General features: G+C 45.2%; 1 protein-coding gene across 1 annotated transcript; it reads right to left on the reverse strand.

Moving 5' to 3' along the window:
- Positions 1-7,089: 7,089 nt before the first annotated feature.
- Positions 7,090-13,427, reverse strand: adora1b (adenosine A1 receptor b). Its single transcript, XM_060050664.1, has 2 exons — positions 11,880-13,427; positions 7,090-9,616 (listed from the first exon to the last, which is right to left on the reverse strand). Exons 1-2 carry the CDS (start codon positions 12,218-12,220, stop codon positions 8,827-8,829), a joined length of 1,131 nt encoding a protein of 376 aa, XP_059906647.1. The 5' UTR covers positions 12,221-13,427; the 3' UTR covers positions 7,090-8,826.
- Positions 13,428-13,645: the final 218 nt, after the last annotated feature.

Genomic DNA, 13,645 nt, shown 5'->3' on the forward strand with positions numbered 1-13,645 from the left:
ATTGTATATTTTACCAGCGAAGCTCAACAGCAGCAACCTTAATGGAGTTATTCATCTTCATTTAAGTTTATATTTAGGAAATAGTTTTTTAATGCTGTCTGAGCAATGTTTTCATTTAGATTTCATGTGCTTTTGTGCAGGTATAAATTACATCCGATTTTTTTGGTTCATCAGAAATGTCTTACCAAGTATGTTGAGACTTATCCGTTCATGTAATTTGACCAAGAACTGTTTATCTTTTTTTATGATAGCCTGAATATTCTGGTGTTATTGCAGTTCACTGGCCAGGTTTTATTGACACTGCATGAGCATCTTGGGCCAACTTCAAACAGAATCCCCAGCATACACTGTCTATCATCTCATGATGTTTTCACACTCATAGAGACACAATCACAAGGTTATTTCTGCCTCTGTGTGGCTCCCCGGAGCATCCCCAGGCCTCCTTTGAAAACATCTGCCACTGATTTTACATGGCGTCAAAGGCTTAATGAACATGGCTCCATGAATGTGAACACACGCCAAATTTCATTTGGCTCTGCCACTTCTTGCAAACAAACACTGACGCTTAAAATATTAACATTGTTGTTGTTGGGCTTCGCTTCCAAATTTAGCCTGGATCTCCATGCATGAGTCTGTTGGCACACAGCACGCAGCCAGACTACGTCATGAGTGCATGAGAGGAAAACATGATGGTTGAGAAGTCGGCCCTTCATGTCAAAACGTAAACATAGATGGAATGTATAGGATTAGGTTAGGAAACGTTGGCCTGTGGGGTCTAGCTTTTGCAGACGTCACCACCTTCCTATTTGTTTAGGGAAGAGAGTGCGTGAGAGAGCACTGAAGAAACACAACAGTGAATACGGTCCAGCAGAATGTATCCTAGCAAAACCATGCATTTCTTTTTTTTTTATATTTATGATTCAACATCTCTATTTTACTACCAATTGTGATTGTGACTAGCCCTGTTTGTTTTCAAACTGCAATATAAACTACAGTGTTTCTCGCGGGTCGTTTAAGTGACCAAAATCACTTCCTGTCTGGTATGGTTTCTGTCCAGCTCCACTCCTCATAAGCCCACCACAGAGCTGTGTTGACATTGTGACGTTGTGGCCATGCTACTCTGAAGTGTGTCACGGTACTTTTCCCTGCTCAGCTCTGCTGAGAGCGCATTTCCAAACTCCCTTGAATGAGATTAGTATTTTTAACTCAGGGAGAATAATTCAATGTAAATAAACTGAGACTATGGAACTCCTTTGAATGAGATTAGTATTTTTAACTCAGGGAGAATGATTAAATGTAAATAAGCTGAGACTATGGAAGCGTACTTGTGAAACATCTCCACCACCAACATTGGGTCAATCAGCTAAAGTTTGCCATGGAGGACTGCAGCACTGAATCATGCTGGCCTGGAGCAGCAGACAGGGCTGGCTGTTTCCTTTATCAGATAAGCCTCTTTTAGATGTTTAAGACCATGAGTCATATTAGACCTAGCCTGTTGTTAGTTTCCTTGTTTGTTTCAGCAGACCGGCTGACCGACTTAAAGACATACAACACATATATAATTGAGGTGCCACAGCGGTAGGTATTCATACATATTTTAATTCATCTAAATAGTGCCAATAACCCATTCAACCCTATAATGACCAGTAAGGTAATACTACTGAGAGCTCAATCCCAAAAACATCAGCGTCAGCACTCAGGCTCCCTCTCATCAATATGCTTGCTGTCTTAGCAGCCAATGAAGTTGAGGACCACTGCAGTGCGTCACATTGAATAACTCACTTCCATAATTCGATCCCAATAGGTGAGCAAACTCTGTGACTCGAATGAATGAATCAAACAGGATGTGACAGATAACCAGCAGTGTGTGGCACAAGCTGAGCGCGAGAACCGGTTATGTTGCTTTCCTCACAGTAGATCCTTAACCGTAACAAATGTCTTGAAATTATAGAGGGGATTGATGGTGGAGGTTCCTCAAAATGAGATTACGCAAACTTTTTATCTGAACCAAAGAAGGGGTGGATTCCACTGTGGGACACATCAAGACTGCAACTGCTGAGGCCCTTGGCCCCCGAGGCCAGGGACCGTGGCATGGACTTGCTGGCTACAGATGTGTGTGGCTGTAGGGGCTTTATGGAAAGCTGCCTCCTACTAATGCAGTTAAAGGCTAATGTCTACCAGGCAACAGTGGTTGGGTTTATGGGTGTGGTCATGGGGGGACTGATCATGCTGCAGTGAACAATATTATTGAAAAGTCAACTGTGGATGTTTGGTTGAAACAACGCCTTCATGACTTATTTTAAGAAATCCTATTTAAAGAGCTGTCTTAAAACATCGACATAAATCTGTTTTGTGTTACGCAGATGAGCACAAGGAAAATATAGAACAGCGCATTGGACACTTATCTTGCAATCTTAGCCTCGGGACAACAGACTTGCAGGCCCGAGTAGAACGGCAGCATAGCAGGGATGGATAGCAGAGATAATATATCATAACGTGTATGTGCCTGTGCCTGTGTGTCACTGGAGACTTTAAAAATGGATCCAGGAGTGGAGAAAAAAGGGGAAAGAAAGATGGGAACTTCCCCCTTCACTTTAAGGACAGACTGCTGATAGTAGGAAGCTGGGGACGTTAGTCAGGCTCAGCATGTTCTGGTATGTTGATGCAGCAGACTCATTCACATCTTTGTACGCAGTAACAAATCCATGTGTAAGGCCTAAGCCACAGGGACGCATGGCTAGCTGCAGTGTGTACCGTCGTGAAGGGTCGCTTTTAGGGAGGGGGGTCACTTGGGGGGCGGGGTTTATCCCTGGGAGAGGATCCTTTTTATGCGTAACAAGTTATATTCTGATGCTTTTTGATGACCTCTGGAGCCTTATTTATATTCAAAGAACATGTCTCTATGATTGAAAATTGTAAATGTCTAACAATTAAAATTTCCATAACAGGAAACACTTGCCATGCTAAAGTAAGTACCAGACTAAACAAAAAATGCTTGTATTTATGTGACCATAGTTTATTGGATTACAACATCTTATTTCACTCTCGGACACAAAAACACGCGCACACACACACACACACACACACACACACACAAACACACACAATACAGTTTATGCAATCTAGTGCAATAGGAGGCGCTGCCTGCGTGCAACCAACAGGTCGGAGGCATCTGCCATGGGTCATTAGCGGGAAGACTATGATTTTCCTGGAATGCCCACCAAACTGCTTGCTCTGTGCCTTAGCATTGTCATCGTCTATGGTCACACGTTGGTTGATTCGGTCGCAGTTGTTTTTCGATGGAATCATGTTTTGAAAGCACTGCTGGACCAGCAGCACTTGGATGAGACACAACTTACCTTTAGATTTTCCTTTAAACTTGACCTGCCCTGATATATAATATCCTTCAGCGCTGTATCAGAACTACAGTCTGTTAGCTGCTTCAATCTACAACCACAGGGTGTTAAATGACCCGAGAACCACACTAAACTAGAAACCTAGGAATCTGGATATCTCTAATAAAACCACAGGCCTCAGTTCAAACAGCCCACTGCACTTGTATTAACCGCAAAACAAATGGTGGGGGGAAAGTTAAAGCCAAGTTCAAGGAGTTTCAAAGAAAACAGGATTTCAAGGCTCAAAATGTAGACAAGGCACCTAATCTAGAACTTACCGTACCTTGATATTCTTAACCAATTTTGGTGATCTAATTGATGTACCTCTCTGAATATTAATGCATTTTATTTGAGGAGCTAAGCAGGGCTTTTTGGGCAGCAATCAAAAGACAATAGCAATATAGTGTGCGATCATCTTCTCATCAGGACCTGTGAGAGAAGTTAATGAGGGAGACAGTGGAGCACCTGGGGTTCTCTCTCTCTCTCTCTCTCTCTCTCTCTCTCTCTCTCTCTCTCTCTCTCTCTCTCTCTCTCTCTCTCTCTCTCTCTCTCTCTCTCTCTCTCTCTCTCTCTCTCTCTCTCTCTCTTTCAGTTATGTGATCTAATTGATGTACTCTTCTGAATATTGATGAATTATTTGAGGATCTAAGTAGGCCTTTTTGGGCGGCAATCGAAAGACTAGAAATCTCTCTCTCTCTCCCTCTCTCTCTCTCTCTCTCTCTCTCTCTCTCTCTCTCTCTCTCTCTCTCTCTCTCTCTCTCTCTCTCTCTATCTCTCTCTATCTCTCTCTCTCTCTTGGCACTGAGCGTATTTTTTATCAAACCATGCAACTACATGGCTTCCCAGCAGGGGGCGGTCTGTCACTAACGCTACGAGCTTCAGCCGAGTCAGACAAAGAAAAACGAAATTTGCCAAAAGTTAAAGCAGAAACTGATTCAACCCCATCAATGAAGCTAAATCTGCTTTTGTAAACTACTTCTACAAGGCTGCTTTTCAAATTTCTTCAATTTCTTTGCAAAGCACAACCAGTGTAGATTTACATGTGACACTCTACTTGGCAGTTTGTGGCCATAATTCCATGCTGACGCCTGAAAATGTAATATCGAAACTGACCTTATTTTCAAAGTCATGTTCTGTTAATAATTAATGTGTGTGTGTGTGTGTGTGTGTGTGTGTGTGTGTGTGTGTGTGTGTGTGTGTGTGTGTGTGTGTGTGTGTGTGTGTGTGTGTGTGTGTGTGTGTGTGTGTGTGCGTGCGGGTGGGTGGGTGGGTGGGTGGGTGGGTGGGCGGGCGGGCGGGCGGGCGTGTGCGGGCGCGCGCACGTGTTCGTACATGAGAACAAAAAACAACAATTGACTTGAATTATCCATATCATCTATTTAAGAGCCAACAGTGAATCACAACGACATTTCATTTTGCGTGTAGGACAGAAAATAACCATTTCGGAAAACTTGACAGTAAACAAAGGAAGAAAAAAGTGTTTTGGATTTCATGAAGGTGTTTTTTTTTCCACAGAATTGATCTGCAACGTCATTGTATTGTTGTATCGTGTAGATTTGTTTTTTTCTATTGCTGTAGTTTATTGTTGCATCTACTTTTAGTATGTTTCCAAATATATTATTAGGATGGTTCATTTTCATATGACTGTATTGTATTAATACAACCATTAAAGTGGTTGTGTTTATAATGGGTTTGTTTGTATTGTTTCGTCGTCGTGTTGTTCTGTTCTGCTATATTGTTGACATCCTTGTGTTTGTGTGTGTTTTATTGCCCTCTCCTACAGTCAGTGTTGTCATGTCACGCCATCTGACACGGGCCCCCGGCCCCCCAGTCCCCCAGGCACCCGACCCCCCACCCCCCCCCCCCCCCCCCCCCCCCCCGAGCAGTGCCACCTGGAGCCCTGTCCGCTTGGCTATTCATGACCTGTGGTCCGGCAGGTAGATGAGACCACTCGTCCATTTTTAATGCCAGAAGCCCTTCAGCGGGGCATAAATATCCATCTCTCCCCCCTAAGCCTGACCAGGCGGGGGCATGCCTTTGTGGACAGCGCGGCGGCATTGCCAAATGGTGAGAGGAAGCGATTCAACCGAGAGGAAGGAGAAAAAACAAAGGGGTACTTAAGATGTTTAGATCAGGTGGACACGTCCAGCAAATAGGCCACCCTTTAAGCCTCGTCGGATGAGATTCTTTGAAATCCTCTTTGAAAACAGCACACCGCTATTATGTATTCCTAGATTGTTCAGTCAACTCGCGGGCCGATTCATCTCAGAGACGGATGGGTCTAAGCCAGACGACGTACCTGCGCTGCACGATGTGAATTTTAAATGTTGGGCGGAGACCCCTTCCACTGGCAAAGCCCCCTCCGGGAAGCGCTATCACCCCAAGGTCGTGGAGTCCTTGGGAGGGGGGGGTCGCATCTGGAAGGGTCACCTCCGCCGCTCGCCTTGAGATAAACACATTGAAGTTGGCTCTAGATCGTTTTAAGTTCTTATCTGAACTCACTCCCTAAACACATACCCCTGTTTTGCCCGGAAATCGAGGTCGACTGGCAAGCAACCGTTTGAGAAAAATAACATTCACACGTGAAATGCTGACTTTTTGCATGTAAACACATCTGGGATATCAGACCAGGATAATTGATTTGAATAGGCCATTTGGGTGGCCTTGCATGGTATTAAGGTACAATATGTCTGGTGTGTTTCCTGTGGTATTGATTCAAGGGTGGCAACATATGAAAGATGAGACTAAAAAGATTGCAATGCTATTCGATATCCAGTCCCCTAGTAGAGAGAGAGAGAGAGAGAGAGAGAGAGAGAGAGAGAGAGAGAGAGAGAGAGAGAGAGAGAAACACACACACACACACACACACACACACACACACACACACACACACACACACACAAACTCACAGAAAGAAACGGAGATAACGAGAGAGAGGAGGAGGAGGAGAATAGGAGTTAGCACTTTATACTCAGTACAGTTTGTCCAGAAACTACTGGCGTCCTGTAATTATTCAACAGTATATCCTCAGAGAGGAGACACAAGCAGTTTTATCTCAGAAACACACACTATGTTGCCCAGACCCAAGGTAGGAACAGTAATAGGAATTCCAGGGGTCTGCTGAGGCCATCGTGCAGGCACCAATACAGTTGGGATTGCTTAGCCTTACTCAAGCTTTGTGGTCTGAGGATTTGAATGAAGCTGCACCATAGCATTTATCAGCCGACACCCAGGGTATGCATGGTAATACAGTTGGAAAGGAATCAAATTGTCCCTTTGATCACTGTAAGGAAAGCGAAGGCAAGTTTGCGTTTGTTCATTTGCATTGTATCGCAGTTTGCACAACAACATTTTCATGAGATCTTTTCATGGAAATGATGCTGGAAGCTATCCCTTGTTGCATTTTGCCTCATGCATTGTTAAGTTTTAACCTCCGCTGCTCAAATTATGCATGCTTATGTACATCTTCCAGCCAATGCGCTTTATTTCGAACTGGTCGATTTCGCACACTGTCACGTATTATTGAACATCAGACCTTTAAATAGCATCTGGTGTGTTATTTAGAAGACAGAATCAATCCAAGCAAGATATCAGACCTCACCATGGGAAGGGAAACCAAGTCAATTGACCCGGAAAGGGCAGAAACAAATGGCACATACATGCAATGCATTAAGTAGTAAAGCACTCTTGGTACTCTGGAGGGAAAAAAATCTTTTCATTTTATCTTTATTCATTCACTTTTACCCTCAAGTGTGCTATGTACAGGACAACCGGCCTTAATACTTAATGAGCCCGTCAAGATACATACAGTGTGACTTGCATGAACGATTCTTGTTTCTGACAATATGTAAAATCGATATAATCTCAGCATTAGGGCTTCTTTGTTCATTGTAACTCCACAGAAAAGCATTGACAACACAGTTGTCAAGGACAGCTAAAACTGGACTCAGGGATTGTTACTCAGTTTGCGAAAACATCTGTGTTGACGCTCTCACCAGTTTCAAAACCACAGAATGAAACTTTACATCCTTTGCATTTTTGCCATTAAAGTACAAAATAAAAGGTAAATGTCTTTGTCGGATGACACACGCTTTGCGTTCTGTACATTGATGATATAGCACTGTTGTAAAGATGGTCACAATGTCAACTATTCTTGAACATGAGTACACCAGAAAACTAAGCATCCAGGCTATGGATGCCTCGTTTCCCAGAAAAATGTCCTACTCAGGATGAAAGGAAATTGCAAGCTCCCTCAGATAACAGTTTGCAATTCACACTGAATTATGGTGGTGCTTCTGTGAACATGTGTATGTGCGCACTGTGCATGTATATGTGTGTGTGTGTGTGTGTGTGTGTTTGTGTGTGTCGATGTGTATGTGTTTGAGTGCTTTGTGCGTGTGTTTTGCACATGCACAGTTTTGCTTGTACGTTGGTGCATCTGTAAACATTTAGTGCAAAATTTTTCAGAAGCGTAGCTTTGATCCCTCCCTCTATACACAGAACGTATGCACAGACACAGCCTCTGAGAGAACATTGTATGTCCATTGTCCATACCTCACAGTTGTCCGCTCTGCACCTGAACCCAGCTACTGGTAAACGGTGGGACTCAAACCCCCAGATAATAATAATAGAAGAGGGATTCCAAAGTCCCGTTGTCAGCACATCTCTTTGTCCCAGTTGGCTCTTCCAAGGGTGGTTCACCGTCCGCCAGTTAGGGGCCCACAAGGCCTCTGGGGCCCCTGAAGGATGCGAGGAGGATGCTCACAGCACGCCACAGAAACAGTCTTTTGCTACAGTATTAGAAGTTACATGATCGTTACATTCATATTTCTTCAGCCATTGACAGTTCAAACCAGCACTCACGTTTGTGTAGCGAGACAGATCTTGTCTATCACCACTACAATAGGTTGTAATCCCTGTTGCAAATCCCATCATCTTGTGGTAATACGATCTTGAATCCGGATACAGAACAATAACATTCATATACATTGCACACTATGTAATGGCCACATGGACGAGTTGACATTATATACAGAAGAAAAAACCTTGTAGATAAAGATAACAAATGTCCTAAAGTCTAAGTCTAAAATGGACACCTTATCGTCAAAGAGAGGTGCATTATTGCAAATTAATGTATACCCTCATTGCCATAGTTGTTGCACTCCTGCTCAAATCACAATCTCCCTCCTTGTCTTCCACTCTTTTGTACCGTCAAACACACTAACACACACATTCCGCGTGTAGAGTGTAGATACACAATTCATATATTGTTAAACTGCTAGGCGCCAATGTCATGCTCGTAGTCTGTGACTATTTAGCATCCAAGCATTTTGGAGGTTGGACCGACTCCTTCCCCTCACGGGAATACATCCAGCGTGAGAGGGCATCCAAGTAACGCATCATCACCCGACCGGGATCCCCGCTGGCCACCTTACACAGAGTTCTGCTCCAGTATGGACAGTGCTTGCTTAGGGCCCAGCTCCAGCGGGTGTCGGGAGGTTGGCGACTGTGGTTTCGGGGGACCGTTGTTTGGCATGTCCTTGAGCAGGAGCGGTGGCGGGGGCGCGGCCGCCTGCCTCGGGTCTGGCTCCGGCATCTCCTTCCGCTCGCTGGCCTGCATCTCCAGCGCCGACACATCCTTGCAGCAGAAGTACTGCTCCCAGATCTTCTGGAAGGCGGTGCGGAACTTCTTGATGCGGAAGGCGTAGACGATGGGGTTGACGGCGGAGTTGCCGTGCGTGAGGAGGATGGCGATGTAGAGGAGGAACATAGGCGTCTGGCAGTGGGGGCAGAACAGCGTGATGCAGTTGAGGATGTGGAGCGGCAGCCAGCTGACGGCGAAGAGGAAGAGCACCAGGGCCAGCGACTTGGCGAGGTTGAGCTCCTTGTCGTAGTACTTGTGGGGGTCCGAGTGGCCGCCGGCGCCCTTCTTCTTGTTCAGGTGCTTGTGGATCATGTAGAAGATCTCGGCGTAGATGACCAGCATGAGCAGCAGCGGGGGCAGGACCCAGCCGAAGAAGTTGAAGTAGACCATGTAGTCCATGCTGATGACGTTCTCGAACTGGCAGGTGATGACCAGGTCGGGGCTGATGGAGCCGTTCTCCCGGAGGCCCGAGAGGTTGTTCCAGCCCAGCATGGGCGTCAGGCCCACGATGAAGGCCACCGTCCAGCAGAGGACCACAGCCAGGCCGGCCCGCCGAGGGGTCACCACCCTGCGGTAGCTGCATGGATGACAGGACAAGGCAAAGGCTCAGTCGTGCATCGCACCGGGCATCCTTCTTATATTACCACTACGAGGAAAATCCTTATCGAGACATTGAATGATCTTCACGTTCTTCACTCGTTTTATCGTTTACAAAACCAACCAACGTTTTTCATATCATGAAATATAAATCTGCATTTTAATTATGTATAGATGATTTTGCCCATTATGTTTGGTAATGAGATAAATTGTTCATTGTTCTCCACTCACTATTACCACTTTGCATACGGAATGTGCACAATGGACAAGATGCTGATCCATATCTCATGATATGATAATGATATGATATGATATAGTGCAGACGTGGCATTGTTCCTCATAGATTCATCTTGAAGAGAAAATTGCTTCCCTGCATGCTCCCTCCAAAACTCAAACTAAAGCACATCTTAATATCTTGATAACCTCAGATCCCTTGACAGCCTCAAGCCTCTGATCATGCTACAGACCATGATACAGAGCGTCTGCACATCGCCCACCAACTCCCACGACTTCACGCCAATGAACCAAGCAGGGGCGAACACACAGGCGGCACCGAGCGGTGAGCAGAGTTTCCCGTTGGCCCTCTGGCCTTTCCATTCCTAACCCTGTTCTTATAGGTCGTCTTGCCGGGTCACCGCGGAGCAGCAGCCTTCATTGTGGGCAGAGGCTGTGCGAGGTGAAAATGTCAATGCTCCACTTCCCCATATAGAGAGAGCTGATGGCTGATGGCTAGGGGATGATGCAGAGGGTCTGTAGTCTGTTGGCCTCTGTCGCCTAAATCAATTTGAGGTTAACCAAAGGGAAAATAAACAAGAACAGGATGTGTTTTCAGATCGCTGATGCTCAGTAATTATAGGTTTAACATATCCGTCTAGCCTTTGCGTCTCCACGGGCTGCACGGTGAAGCCACTGTATGGTCTAATAACTACTTGATTAAAACAATGATTAGACATTACAGTCTTATGAAAGGCCCTGATTCTGAAGTAGCACAACACAATTATTCTGATAATGAGCCACAGGACCGCTGAGAGGGGGAACATTGGTGACACTGATGTGCACCACACGGGACTGGTGCAAGGAGACCCAGACTGGGCACACTGCATGGGAGCGCTGTGAAACCAGTAAACACACACTGTTGTCATAGGAACACATGCTGGGGGTGAACGATCCATGCCAATATCTTATCAAGCAGGACGAATGACGAATCGCCACTGCACAAGGCGTCAAGACCTTTGTACTAATTTGCGAGAGAGAGTGAGTGAGTGAGAGAGAGGAGGGAGACAATGTGTGTGTTAATATGCAGATATTATTCTAAATGGCTTGAAATTGCACACTCTAGGTTGATTACCATTCTATTAATATAAGAAATGTGAATAATCATTCCCTGACATGAGTACATTTATCCAAAACAAAAGGGAATAACAAGGATTGGCAGCATTAGCAGATGGGTTGTAAATTCATTGATGGGTTGTAAATGACAATCTAGCACATTTTACATTGAAGACATTTTTTAATCCTCCGATATCCAAACAGACAAATGCTGCAGCATGTATAGCCTCACAATTTGATCCCAAAGTATTTCCTCAATATAAATTCTTAAATGGCAAATTACTATTGATATCAGCATGCAAATACAATGCCCATCGTCTGTTACCTGCCTCACTCCCAGATCTCAGCTGGTTCCCCTGCTCTGCTCTCACCCCGGCGGTCGGTATATTTGAATACAAAATAAAAACACTTTGCTCTCATTGAATGACCATATTTAGTGCAGAGGCAGACTTACTAAATACATTACCAAAGATGGACATTTTCTCTGCCAACTAAATTATTTTGATCTACCCATGCTCTGGTGTGCTGTCCCGTCAGCAATGTAGAGGGAATCAGATCACCATGTAACTTACATGGTGCCCCTGTGTGCCCCTACCACACAGCCAGATGACACCCTTGAGAACATCTGTGCCAGGGAACACATACTAGGACATTCAACTTCTCAGAGTCACCGTGACTTACCAACACCATCCTCTCCACAAGCACAACCATCACCGCAGTCATAGTCGTCAGCCTCAGCACCAACATTGTTTTAACGACCTGGCCGCCTCCATTCACAAACAATCAGGGGGGAATTCCTTATTATCCAGAAACGGTGTACTTATGTGTAGTTAATATACCGGAATGCATGGGCTATCAGGATTATTAGGGTGAATGAAAGTTGTGACCTACTGACAGTATACGTAGATATTTACCTGGTTGGGATCTTGACCCTGAGGTAGCGGTCGACCGCTATGGCCAGGAGGGCAAGGATTGAACTTTGGGTGAGCACGAGCACCGTGCACGCCACGAGCAAGCAGCTGTAAAAGTGGGTTTGGAGTCCGATGCTGATGGTTATAGCTAAAGGTATAACGAGGGCGCCCACCGCGATGTCCGCCAGAGCCAGAGACACGATAAAACAAAACGTGGTATCTCGCAACGATCTATTAATTTTCACCGCCCACACCACCATCACGTTCCCCACAACAGAAGTGACTGCGATAGCCACCTCCATTCCGATGTAGAGCAACTGGGCTGGGGAGAATGGCTCTGGCATGTTCACGGATGATACTGGCCTTGATGGGAAACAAATTGATTCCACACACAAAAAAAAACGACCAGGCAATCGTTCCGCACTCAGTTCCGAATTCACAACACCAAACCTAGGCTGCAGCGCTGCAATCCACGTTCGTTTGGGGATGTCGCCAAAGTTGAACTATAGGAATCCATTGGGTAGGCTACCACGTTGGAATATTTCAGAGAATATTCAACCAAATTGCAAGCCAGAAATACAATTATGTATAAATACAATTGTTCTTCATGGAAGCAGGTGCCGTTCTCCTGCGGCTATGGTGCGCTATCCCGCTTTTGTGCTGTGCTGCTGCGACCGCCAACTCCCCCCGCTTCAGACAGAGCCATGCTTACGCGCGGGGTCCATGCATCCAACAGAGGTGCGCTTCGGTCTGTCTTCGAATTGATGTATCCGGTCCCAGCTGTTATGTATGCCTAATATAGATTTGGTTTCGTTAACGAAGAAGCCAACTCTATGCTCGGGGCGAAGGAGCGCGCTCCCGGGCTGCATGTGTCCCAGTGAGTCGAGTGTTATTCGCTTTGTGCTCCGAGCACTGTCCATACACACGGAAATGTCTTCATGCATGCGTATCAGCAAGTTATCTCTGGTATCTATCTTGGTAGATCGTGTTCTTTGGTGCGTCTTGCTGGCGAGTGGCGACCATTCAAAAACAAATGCGCAGGACCGTCCCGTTGAAGTCCGGTGGCGCATAGGTGCTATAAAATCACACTTCCTACACTCGGTACGTCATGTTACTTGTGCCTCTCACCTACCCTCCCTTATGCTTTCTAATCGTTAGATATTTTATTCCTGCTGTTGTAGCCCGTCTCAACACCCACGGGCAGCAAACAACCAATGGAAATACCAAGGACCGTGTTTGCCATATTTCTGCTATGCTTATTTACAACATTGTGTGGCAAATGTATAACAATGCCACATGTTTTAGTGTTACGGCCAGCCATGGCCTCAACCTAAAATTAGGAAATCACAATCGTCTTAGAAACAACATAATTAACGATTATCGATTTAATTGCTTGTCTTTAAAGATAGGTTCATTGATTGGCCTTTTCTTTAAAGATAGATTAATTGATTGACCTTGTCCACCAAGAAGAGGTTAAAGGTCCCATTGCATGAAAATCTCACTTAATGAGGTTTTCTAACATTAATATGAGTTCCCCTAGCCTGCCTATCGTCCTTCAGTTGCTTAAACTTGTAATTGGTGTAAAACAAGCACTAGGTATCCTGCTCGCATTTGAAAAAATGGAAGCTGAGGCGCGCTGATTTGGAATGAGGTCCCATATGTCGTCATAAGGGGCCAAGTTACCTCCCCTTTCTCTGCCTTACCCGCCCAGAGAATTTGGCCCGACAATGAGCTATGACTGTGCGAGCCACACATTTGTTATCTTCTTT

This window comes from Gadus macrocephalus, chromosome 1, assembly GCF_031168955.1.
Source record: "Gadus macrocephalus chromosome 1, ASM3116895v1".
In the NCBI taxonomy this organism is placed as follows: domain Eukaryota; kingdom Metazoa; phylum Chordata; class Actinopteri; order Gadiformes; family Gadidae; genus Gadus; species Gadus macrocephalus.

Excerpts from the sequence above, each read along its gene's own strand:
- adora1b (XM_060050664.1), bottom strand. The coding sequence starts at position 12,220 with ATGCCAGAGCCATTCTCCCCAGCCCAGTTGCTCTACATCGGAATGGAG. Across the intron at positions 9,617-11,879 it reads AGGGTCAAGATCCCAACCAG|CTACCGCAGGGTGGTGACCC; the intron begins GTAAATATCTAC and ends TCATCCATGCAG.